Source organism: Bufo gargarizans, chromosome 2 (genome assembly GCF_014858855.1).
Source record: "Bufo gargarizans isolate SCDJY-AF-19 chromosome 2, ASM1485885v1, whole genome shotgun sequence".
Lineage (NCBI taxonomy): Eukaryota > Metazoa > Chordata > Amphibia > Anura > Bufonidae > Bufo > Bufo gargarizans.
Window position 1 is genome coordinate 248061532 of NC_058081.1, and position 13048 is coordinate 248074579.

The 13048-nt window shown below is 41.7% G+C and overlaps 1 protein-coding gene across 1 annotated transcript in view; it reads left to right on the plus strand.

Moving 5' to 3' along the window:
- Positions 1-13048, plus strand: part of SLC2A13 (solute carrier family 2 member 13) — a 151396-nt gene that overhangs the window by 114263 nt on the left and 24085 nt on the right. The window contains exon 4 of the mRNA XM_044276771.1: positions 1525-1633. Coding sequence (XP_044132706.1) covers positions 1525-1633 — 109 coding nt within the window. The remainder of the gene's footprint in view (positions 1-1524; positions 1634-13048) is intronic.

Here is a 13048-nt window from a genome sequence, read left to right on the forward strand (position 1 = left end):
AGCTTGAACTTGCAGTGCAGCGCAAAATATACAGTGCTCCATTACACTGAGTGATATTTCCCATTTCAAATGTTTGAGCTCCCACTGGAGACAGTCAGTCTTATTTTTAACCCCTTCCTGACAGCTATTTTTTGTTTCTGCATTTTCGTTTTTCCACTTCCTGTGGAGCCATAATTTTTTTATTTTTCCGTTTACCTAGACATGTGAGGGCTTGCTTTTTGTGGGACAAGTTGTACATTCTAATGGCTCCATAATACCATGTTCCTGGAAAAAAAATTCCACAGAATTGGAAAAAAATGCACAATTCCAGCATAGTTACTTTATGCTGTAAAATTAATCTGTTATCTTCATTCTCTGGGTCAGTACGATTACCGCAAAACCACAATTTTATAGTTTTTCTTGTGTCTTAATACGTAATACCTAGAAAAAATCCATTTTTTTTTCTATCACCATTTTCAGACTCCCGTAACCTCTTCTATATATTTCTTTCTACGAAGCTGTGTGGGGGTTCATTTTTTTGCGGGGTGATCCGCAGTTTCTATTTATACCATTTAATATAACTTTAATACATATATATGTATTTTAATAGTACAGATGTTTTGGGATGCGTTTTTTTTATTTTTTTATTAAAGGGGTTTTCCTTGATTTTGATACTGATAACCTATCCTCAGAATAGGTCATCAGTATCTGATCGGTGGGTGTTTGACACCTGAGACCCATGCAGATCAGCTATTATAGAAGGCATCGGCTCTTGCAAGTGCAGCGCCGTCCATTGTTTAGTGGCTGTTCTTGGTATCGTGCTCAGCCCCATTCACTAAATCTGTCGGGCAGATAAATAGATGAACAGTCTTAGCCTGCCTACAAAATTGCACAGTTTGTTCATTTGTAATGAAATTATATCAGAGTATTGTACAGAGGAATGGAATATATATAACATACATGAAAGTCCAGGAGCACTTAAAGCCACTTTGTCTAGCACATACACTCTTAACATGTTGGCTAATTCGTTTACATAGTCACTCTTGACTAACTGGTTTTCTAACATTGACTAACTGGTTTTCTAAGTAGTTCTCCCTGTTATTCATTCATAACATCTGATTGAACAGAATGTACTAGAACCTAACTTTAGCACTCAAATTAGGTTAGTAGGCACTGTTAGTATCCGTGATAGTCAGTACATGAACAAAAACATTTTCATTATTATGTACGTTATATCTGTCTGGAATTAAAAAAAAAAAATCATCCCAAAGAAACAAGCCCTTGCATTTGTCTTATAGGAGGTGTTATGTAAATGCATTTAGCAGTTTGATGGAGAGATATTATCCAGGTTAACCATACTGTATGTTCTTAAAATGTCAGTACTGTGGGCAACAATGGGACTAGACCCCACAGAAGACCTGCAACTTTAGTGTTTACCAATATTTCATGACCACATGATACCTTGATATTCTATATTGATTTCCATTACTTATATATTATTAAATCATGACCTTGGTTGTCTTTGTTTTTGTGTTTCTTTTTTAGGTGGACCTGTCATATACAGAATGTTAATCTACCCTCCGACACGTCGCGCTCTTATCGTTGGTTGTGGACTGCAGATGTTCCAACAGTTGGCTGGCATCAACACTGTAATGTAAGTATTTCATTTCAGTTTGTTTGTTTTTAAAGGACTTGTCCAGCCCAAAGCTTTACCCCAGAACATAAAAACATATCTCACTCACCTGTCCGCAGTTCTACCGCTGCTCCATTCCCAACTGCTTCTGATCCCCACAGGACCAGGAAGTGGCTTGGTCACGTGACCAATACATCCAGTCACAGCCATCAGTGGTCACCAAAGCTTGATTGGTTCCTCACAGCAGTGACGTAGAATTCAAGCCCCTGTGACGGCTGCTTTTAGTGAGGGCAGTAATGACAGACATGCTGAAATTAGCCACCTGTCTGTTACCTGCTAAGAATATAAGAATAAGTTGCTCTTAGCATTTAATCCTTGTAGCATAATATCCCCATACTGGCGCAGTGTTTTTGACCTGATCACTGGGATTACCTCCCGGGTTGTGGACCCTCACCCTGAACTGGCTCTCGTTTTTGGGTATACACAATATCCCCCTAGAACACAGGAACTTAGTTGGGCACATCTTGCTTAGTGCTAAATTGATTATTACACGTTATTGGAAACAAACTGTTTCGCCAACCATAGCAGAGGTTATACTAGAGGTTAACAAATCGTGCAGGTATGAAAACCTAGTGCCTTCCACGATTATCCCCCTGAAGTCCAGGCTTCTCACTTGGAGTCCTTGGCTCAATAACTCAAACTACACCCCCTGAAGTGAAAGGAGGTTCCTGGTCCCGGGTTGAGATTAGGGCGAAGCAACATAAGCAAAGCAGGAATGGTCCTTCGAATTATGATGAGTGGTGACAGGGTCTACCTCACCACCCCCTCTTTCCTCCCCGTTTTCCCCCTCCCCCTTTACCTTCTTGATGTTACGGTCTAATTGTTACAGACCTTACTTACTATGCAAACTATTGATGTACACAACTATTGTTGTCCTACTGCGTAGGCGTACATTGTTATGCTTTCCATTATTGCGAACTATGGCTTCACTTGCCAATCATTGAAAATGCCAATAAAAATGATTTACTCTAATCCTTGTAGAGTAAATCAGAAGAATCTGGCTTATTCATTCACTACGGAGTGCTTCCATGGTGTTTCTCTCCGTGCCTCCGCACTGCAAAAAAATAGAACATGTTCTATTTTTTTAGGGTGCAGACAGATCACGGACCTATTCAAGTTGAATGGGTCTCTATCTGTCCCGGGCGCCGCACGGATGTTGCCCGTGCATTTGGGACCGCAAATTGCGGTCCCCAATGCACGGAACGGCCGTGTGCATGAGGCCTTAAAAAGATCTAAAGGTCAGCTTTCTACTTAACCAGCAGCCTATCATGAGGACAGATCAGAGTGCAGTGGAGAAGATCATACAAGATGGTAAATGATTTGCAGAGTAGGTTTTTCCATGTAGACATACACATGTATACATCATTTGTATAGTCACACTGAGCAGTACTGCAGTGGGTAGACCCTCACTTCACTATGTGAAACTAGAAGTAGATGGATAGTAAAGGGACAAGACTGTACTAAATGGGAATAAATAAGGGTATGATGTTTTACACCTGCTTTAAACCTATAGTACCACTCTTATGGTTATTATTAAAACTCTTAAGTATTTTGCACTGCTGTAAGGGGGGGGGGGGGTAATATTTAATCAGTACCACACACTTGCTGTTCTATATCAGTGGGGATCCATCTCGTTTACATGTGAACACATAACTGGAAAAGGATTAGTAGGAAACCAACCAGCCAACCACAATGCAACCCACATTTTCCGGCCTAAGAATCTACATAGAGTTTACACCAAGATGACAGCCAGGTAGTATTTATGAATTTTGGCATGCGATATTCTTGGTTCTTTGTGGCCTAGGGGAAACTAAGAGCATTTATGGAATAAATATTTATAGCAGTTGTGTGTGGAGTCCTATGAAATATTTTTTTCCCCCAGTTGATATACAACCCAGAATATGAGGTAAAACAATCTTCCAGGTAAAGAAGGGAAGCCATGGAAGGATCCAAGTCTGCTATATGTACAGGTGCATCATCCGCATACAGCAAGATATCTACTGTGGTAGGACCACAGGGTATACCCTTGATGGGTTCAGAAGCAAGCCAGCCCTTACAAGGCTACAGCACAAATCTTAGCTACATCCTGTTATGGTAGATAACGAAATGAAAATGTAATTCATATGAATATTGGGCCAACATGTTACATATTATGAGGGTGAAGAGAGTGGGGACATGGTGTCAGCATGTGAGTCAATTATGTGTTTAGGACATTTCCTTTCCTGTGGGTTCCAGCATTGTAAATGTTAATTATTACTGGAACACAGCAATATAATGCTATTTGTATCCAAATTTTGTTTCCAAAAGGTAATTTCCCTGATGAGATCTGAAAGTCTAACTGTTCCATGAAATTTTACTTAATTTTATCTTAACCTCACTATTGGGAAATTAAAATAAGGAACAATGGATTTTTTTCCTAAGAAAAGTGTTTATGTAGTACTGTGAGTACCTGCAGAGAATGAGACAATCATAAAATCCTAGTTTTTGTTTAGCCTCACTGCCAGTGTATACTGAATTCCTAAATGTTGTCATGTTAAATATGAGGCTTTTATCATGTTCTCCCTGGTGGCTCTGGCCTTCACAAACTATTAAATGATGTCTCATTATTTTCAAGAGACTTACTTAGGTCATAGAGGTCATATTGTAGCCAAGAGGCTATTCTGTTTAAATTTAACCACAAACTATAATCCTAGAAACAACATGTGGTCAAAAGGGATCAAGACAAAAAGGCATGGATGAGTGCCGCTTATTCACATTTATGATGCATTTTCTTTGTTTATAGCCCGTGACTTGTCATAGACTTAGGAGAGAATTGGTCATTATGACATGAGGACATCTGTGAGTAATTTCATTCTCTTAGCCCCAGAGTGCCATATGGAGGTTCTGTGGAGTCGCATGGTATCTCTCGATGCCTATTTGCCAGTTAGCAGCTTTGAAAAGGGAAGGATCATGGGAAGCAGTCTGTGATTTCTGATTCTAAAGCTACCTGGAGTGTACCTATGTCACTTTTCCTTTTCAAGATGTTAGGCCATGACATCACATAGTCCAGTACGTGACAATCGCCTCCTAACCAAACTAGAACCAGCCCTGTACCTCTCATGGTTAGAGAAATCTTCCCATTCATTGTTCCAATTTCTCTGCTAAATGTATTTCAAGGTGACTGCCCAGTTACTGACTGTAACTGTCACAGCTTCTAAGGCTGGTAGCAGTTGGATGGAGGAACTGAGCATGTGCGACCATGCTCATTCAGCTCAGTAAGTGGACGTGCACATTACTGTACAGATAAAACATCAGGGGTGCTATTATAATGAAGTAAAGAGAATGTCCAAAAGTGGAACATTTTTGTAACAAAGCAAATTACAAAAGTAGCTAGTTTTTGATGATGAACTATATTAAAATAACATTTAATGGTGGCACAACCCCTTTAAAAGCTATAGATGGTAATACACCATGTCACTCAACAGAAGCGGAAAGTGCTTATTTTTATTTTTTTGTTCCCATTGGCACTTTGTAATGCTGGTTGCAGGTTGTGCCCACTAGTATAAGCATGTCATACTGATGTCTCAATCTTCTGCTATAATAACGGGTTCTCTTTAAAGATTATTGTTGAAGGCGTTTTCTTTTATGACGTCAATTGGTCCGTGGTATGCATTTTGCAGACAATATTAGGACATGTTTTTTTTTTTTTACAGAACAGACACACTGATGCAGACAGCACACGGATGACACCTGTGTGTGGTTATTTTTTATTTTTTGCTGACCCATAGAAATAAATGGGTCCGTGTACGATCCGCAAAAAAATACAGATCCAAAATACAGTTGTGTGCATGAGGCCCTAGGCAAGGAAAATCTTCTATAGGGGTCTTCCTGCCAAACTTAAGACTTCCTTTAGTTTCCCAACTCAAAATGAGAATTATGGTGTAGAATTGCTGATTGTGCCTAACCTAGTGTATGTGACCATAAGGTTCCCTGCAACTAGTGATTGCAGCAATTCTTGAACTACTGCATATGCTCAGACCCTCCACTGACTATGCATTGACTGATTCACTAGCGTTACTACCACACATACATATGCAGTGCAAGTTATAATACCATTGCTGAAGAGGCTGAAGTTTGTGAAATTACCACATGTGGTCGTCTCAACTGACAATATTATACAGAGGAGGTACAGTTATGTGCACAAGGTAGCGTGATGGCTCAAAACTTTTAATTATAATCAAAAAATGATAATCTTGCAATATCTGAATGAAAGTATTGTGATACTAAAATATGTAATAGCCCAAGGAAAATACATATAAGGCTACTTTCACACCAACAATTTTGCTGGATCCGTCTGTTTCTATCAGACCTGTTATCATTTGGATACTATTTCTATAAACTAGTTGGGCTTTTCTGGCCCATAGTAGTGACCTCTATCTTTTGGGTTTAAATTTTAATCTAAATCTAAATAAAGTTGATGTTTTAAGGGTACCTTTTTCAGCAATTGATTTACCATCTGCCACTATACTTGAATTAGTATGGAGGTATCTGGTGATAGATTCCCTTGAAGCAGCCATACATGTTTCATAAAAGACCAAAACAGCTGAAATGCTAAAATATATCTCCATATTTCAGCCTTCATAGTAGGCAGAGTTTTCTTCATCTCTAGTTGGAATTCCCATATGTAGTCCCTGTCACCCGTGTTGCCTTTACTACACAGTAGACCACTGAAATGATTTGTGACATGAGCAACCCTAATGAAGGAGGTTTCCAACGAAGAACAATGACCCTGTAGAGCTATTATTAGGTTTCATCAGGGAAAGGAATCCATTACTGACCATTTTCTTTTCTCAACTGCAATTCTTCAAACACAAGGACAGCTAAATCAGCTCTCTAGATAAGATGCTGTAGCAGTACGTCTCCTTGCAGCCTTCACACCATATACAGTATTATGCAAGTCTGCATTTGCAGTGTTTTAAAACTCTCTAGCATAAAACGTAGACGGGGGTATTTCCAAATTAAAAACCTGTTCATATTCTATGACCACAATTTGCCTTATAGTCACCTCAAAGGAAGCCTAAAGGGGTATTCCCATCTCATACAATAGGGGCATATCACTAGGATATGCCCCCATTGTCTGATAGGTGCGGGTCCCACCCCTGGGACCCGCACCTACAATGAGAATGGAGCGGGGAAATGAACGGAGGATGCACTGCGCATGCGCAGTCTCCCTCCATTCATTTCTATGGGGCTGTCGAAAATGTCCTTCTCCCCTATAGAAATGAATGGGAGCAAGGGCCGCGCGTGCGTGGTGTGCTCACATTCTCTTCTGTGGGAGCAGCGCTTGCTGGTGGACGGACCCTGGGAAATCCGGGGTCCTACATCCACAGCTCTCCCCGCTCCGTTCTCGTCGTAGGTGCGGGTCCCAGAGGTGGAACCCGCACCTATCAGACAATGGGGGCATATCCTAGTGATGGTGAGTCCAGTTAGGTCATTTTTATCTTCATACTTACCTGCATTCTGACACTCCGACAAACCAGCAGTAAAATACATTGACAGGACTCCTGTGCTCATTCATGAAGATAAAAAAAAAGACATAATCAGACTCAGCACCACTTATACTATACACCACTTACTCTAGTTTAGGGGGTGTTTTGGAGCTGGCAAATCCCCAAATGTCCGGTTAGTAGCTATGGGCGCAGTTTTTGTTTGGTATGTACTGACAGGGGCGTAACTATAGAGGAAGCGGCTGCTTTGGGGCCCTGACCCCGAAGGGGCCCATCCAAGAAGAGGAGGACTAAAAGATTTTGTCAGGGCCCCCATAACAGTATTACACAATGAAATTATATACAGTGACCGTATATACAGTGTAGAAAACGGATGGAACAGCTGCCAGGCCTCATCTGAGACACAGGAATGGGGGCAGCATAAAAGGAAGGGGTTGCGAAAAAATTACTGGGGGAGGGGGGCTTCATTCAAAAATGTGCTGTGGGGCCCAGTCATTTCTAGCTACGACACTGTGTACTGATACATTCTTCGACTACTTTATTAAGTCCACGTTCTGATGTAGCGTTGTTCTCTGCAGTACATTTGCTAGCAGCCAATAACCATGGTGCTATCAGGGAGCGCATTTAGCTGGGTCGGGGTATAGGGACTGGTGACAGGAGAATGAATTGTAGTAATTGGGTTAGGCAGCCGGGTAGTGAGGCGTGAAGACTAGAAATGTACGTCAACCTTCTTGTTGGTAATGATTAAGGAAGCTAGAGGGGGGAAGCATATGGAGCTAGTTTGGCTTTGAAAACCTTGTGTTTTACTTGTCATATTTGATTCCATCAATCCTGTCCTGAAACTACTTGGTGAGATCTTACACACTGTACGGATAAGCAATAAATAGCTAGTAAGCAGCAATTAAATTATGGGGAACAATCAAATATATTTTGCTCGGAGGCAATTCTATGAAAATGTAATGACTACAATTTATGGACATCTACCTTTATGATAAAACGGGCATATCCTAGTTGATTTAACCTTTCCATTTCTGTTCAGTTAATAATATTTACTCCTTGAATGAATCTTCTCATTCCCCTCATGCACACAAATGCCCATTGTACGATGTGGCCTCATACACAGTACATCTTCTGACACGAATATGCATGGTGTAGTAAAGGACAGAGGATGATGGGCGTATTGACGGCTTAATAGTTTATTCTGTATAAATTAAATATTGCAGAGTTCTGAATCCACTGATATTTGACATTTTAATCCTCCAAAACATGTATGTTTAAAGGTAATTTGTCACCAGGAAAGTTACAGTTAAACGATACTATTCACTTTGTGGTCCATTACCTCATTCTGGAGAAAAAGTACTTTTAAACCTTATGCAAATGATCAGTTCAGTGCACTCAGGGCGGGCCTAAGCTACACTCTGCGCACTTGCTTCTCCTGCATCCTCTGCCAGCGCCTCCCTCTTATCAGCCGTTTTAAGAGGCTGCAGAACTCCTGAGCGCCACAGCCTCTTCCTCGGCCAGTGCCATCATGTTTATTGATCACATGGAGTTCGTGCTCATTCTGGGCTTTGAAATCAATGAGGTGGTCATATCAGTTCTGCGATTACAATGCGTATCCCCTTGCGTCATGTGACCGTGTGTCATGATGTAAGGGGAAGTGGTCACCACAGCGGCCTTCGAGGGAGCCTAGCAGAGCATCACATCCCTGGAAGAGAAAGAGCGGGGAGCCAGTGTCGGAAAGTAGGTAAGTAATCTTCCTGCACAACCCCTTTTAAAGGGATTCTGTCACCAGGATTTACCCTACAGAGATATTCATGTGTGCCAGTCTCCTTGTTTTGTATTAAATGATCCCACTCTTACTGCTCTGTGTGTCTTTTATTTGTCAAAAAAATCCTTGATAAGGAGCCCAAGGGGTTGTCCCAAGATCTGTTGGAGCCCGGCCGCGCCCATCGTTCCGGAGCCCAGCACCGCCTACCAGTTATTGTATTCACTGCACTTGTCCTGACATCATTCCTTCCAAGCACCGTAATCTCGCGTGCGCAGGGAGCCGGCGCATGTGCAGTTGGATCGAAGAAGCCTGTGCCAGTAGTCCGCACTGGCGCAGACTACTGTGTACACTGCACCTGTGCGAGATTACGGCGCTTGGAAGGAATAACATCAGGGCAAGTGCAGTGAATAAATTTACTGGTAGGCGGTGCTGGGCTCCGGAACGATGGGTGCAGCCGGGCTCCAACGGATCGTGGGACAACCCCTTGGGCTCCTTCTCAAGGTAATTTACATAAAATCACTATTTTGCCGAATAAAAGACACACAGAGCAGTAAGAGTGGGATCATTTAATACAAAGCAAGGAGACTGATGGGCAGATATGAATATCTCTGTAGGGTAAATGCTGGTGACAGAATCCCTTTAAGTTTTCTCGTTATCACTAAAGTAAAATATGAAGAAAAGTGCCTTAGCAGACCCTTGAAACATTGACTGGCCATAGTGAAATAATGTATGGCCGTTTAGAAGATCCTCTGACAAATTCCTGACTTGAAATCAATCATTTAATTACGTGTTATTAAAGATTAATGCATTTTATCCGGTCTTATCACTCCATATTACACAATCCGTTTAGGGCTCCTTTTCTTTATTTCCCAGAGGGCTGTAGTCATTTCCATCTTTTCGTGTGCTCATCCACGCAGATCTGTGAGTCACATCTGCTAGCTAGCAATCCATGCGGTTGTCAGTAACATAATAAAGAGGACGATTTTCCAATATAGTGTTTCAGAATGAAGCCCTGTTAGACAGGCGCTTTTACAGACAGTCTTTTATTTTCTCCTTTAATGCTTGCGGTCTTGCTAGTATTCATTTGCACCATTTTCCTGCATGAGTGAGATCAGATGTGTCCATTACTACATGCTTTAGCTGCCTCATATTACAGCATATGGCCTTCATGTCTGGCCATCTGAATGAAATAACTGAGCAGTTATAGCTCATGCTGGTAAATGTAGCTATTCGTCAGCAGTATCAACTCTATTAATCTAGGCATAGTGCCTGGAAGGGTTGATCCTGTCTTCTACACATCGGTTGCAGAGTTCCAGAGTAAAAATACTTTATGTAAATGAGGACTTCAGTGCACTTAGGGGTGGAGCTTGCTACTCCGCTGTCTACTGCTGGCCCTTCCGCTCGGTGCACTGAAGTCCTAATTTGCACAAGGAATAAATGTCTTTTCTTGAGACCGCTGTAACTGATTTTCACAGAATCCACCGTTCCAAGCTACCTTATTTAAGAGGGTTGACCCTGCTGCTAGTGCTCATTAACCTCTTCCTGCAACTTACCATACATTTACATGCCAGCCATAGCAATAAATGGTCAGTCATGGACAGACTAGGTCCACCAGAATGAGACTCAGAGTGTGGGTTCCTAGGTTAGGGAACACACTCCATAACATCCATACACAGTGGAGCACATGGACAAGGGTATTTTGCATGAGACGCTCTCTTTAGCGGAAACTTTCCATTTCTTCTACAAACCAATTATAGAATGGCATCCCTCCGTATTGAAATCATACCAGCCCTATCTCACCGAGGCCAGGAACCTTGGTGACATGTACGGAGGTTCCTGGCCTTCCTACACTATACAAAAATTTGAACGACTTGCTATTAAAAAAGTATTCGGATCCACATGCTTGGATGAAATGTTGAATATTTTTCATGGTACACCACCTTTAAGATGGAATGTACTCTCCTCAAATCATTGTGCCCATGTACACGTGTACAAGAGTGTTAGTGAATAGGCTAGTGATGAAGTTAGTCACAGGTCTCATTCTGTAGAACTAGTTACACACTGTGAACACTGTAGCTAGCCCCAGATATTTACCACGGAACCTTCATAGGTGAGAGGGGAGGGTTGCATTCAGGCAGAATGTACAGAAACGAGACAAAAATAGCCACTCGTTGTATTTTTTTTAATTTTTTTTATAATTCATGTAAAATTGACTTTGTTTTCCTTTAAAAGCAAGCATAAAGTATTTTGGACGTGAGTCATGGTGCATCTTTGACACGTTCGGAGGTTGTTGTGGCAAATGCGTGGTCTTCTATAGTTAAAAATGGAACAACTTTTTAAAATGTGATAACTCTTTTGTCCATGGCAACCAACCACGCACATCATTTTACAGTGCAGTTTAGATGTGTCTGCCATAATAAAAACGAGTAATTCTCATGAAGTGATTCTGGATTATTTTGTTATAACCAAAGCCAGACTTTCATAGCGCCCCCTGCGAAAAGTCTTTATGGCGCCCCACACACACAAATCTCCACAGCCATTATAGGATATTAAATACACTAAATTATTATTCAAATTGTAACTTAATTGTCGGAGAAAAAACTGGACAGCCATTGCTTAATATCAATAGGATATGTCATAAATGTCCTATGGTGCAAGTTCCATCTCTGGGAGCCGCCCCTATCTCAAGAACAGGGCCCCAAAGTAAATGGATTGCAGATGCCTGTGTGGCCACCCCTCCATTTATGATCTCCAGTCTCCTACCCAGATCAGCAGGTGTGATGACTTCACTGCATCTGCCTGCTGCTGGGGAGAGCTGCAGCCGGTGGGGCAGGGATCAGACCACCACAGTGGTCAACTGTATCTACATCATCAGGACCCAGATACTTTGGTGCCCCAGGCAGACACAAAGTAATAAAGGATTTAATCCAGTCACAACTGGTGTTTCTCTGATTGGAGTTGTTCACCTTTTTTTTCTTCAGCTTTCGCCCCAGACCCCCATGACAAGTTCTCCCAAATAGGCTGCATGGCAAGTGACGTATCTATGGGGGCGGGGAGTGAAAACATAGCAGTCACATCTAGGCCTGTGTGCCCAAATAACCCTCTGCCATATAACAAGACACTAGTATTATAATAGTACCTTGGGGGTCCTTTACAGATCTTACATTTGGGGCAAAAACTGCTTCTGAAGAACCTCATATCCAACATCTCCTAATCTACACCTCAACTGCTGCACAACTTCATAATACACACCATATGTTGCAGAACATCATAGTACACACATCAGCAGCTGCAATACCTGATAATTCACCCCTCATCTGCTGCAGAACCTCTTTATTCACCCCTCATCTGCTGTAGTACCTCTTTATTCACCACTCATCTGCTGCAGTACGTCTCAATACACGTCAGCTGCTTCATGATTGTAAGACAGGTCCAGCACAACGTCTTCATAAAAACACAATTCTTTGTCACTCCTTAAAAAAAGATCCATAAGGAACATATGCACAAGCTATGCATTTGGGATGTGGCACTATGAAGGACATGGCAGTGAAAGAACGTGTAGCTTGTGAATATGCACCTTATGGATCATAATACACCCCTAATTTGCTCCAGAACACCATAATACACACCTCAGGGGCTGATGTACATCACAATACACACTTTGACTGCTAAAAATCATCATAATACACACCTGAGATGCTGCAGAATTTCATAATACACACCCCAAGCATGCCCCCATTAGTAGTAAAACCCTTTATAGTGTGCCCAATAATGAGGCCCCCACAATATCCCAGTAGTAATAATGTCCCTATAGGGCCCATAGTAGAAATAAAATCCACCTATAGTAGTGCCCCCAGCAATAACAAGGCCCCTCCATAAAGCACTCCTATAGAGCCCCAAGTAGTAATAAGGCTGATCTATAAAGCACCTCTATAAGCCCACAGTAGTAATTAGGCCCCCTATAGTGGCCCCAGTATTTATAATGAACCCCTGTAGCGTTATGGCCTGTATTATAATGCCCCTTTTACCCCATGTAGTGCCAATATGTATAATGCTCTCCACTTCTGTAGTCCCCCTGTAGTATAAATCAGTGATTTCCAACCTGTGGCTCTCCAGCTGTTG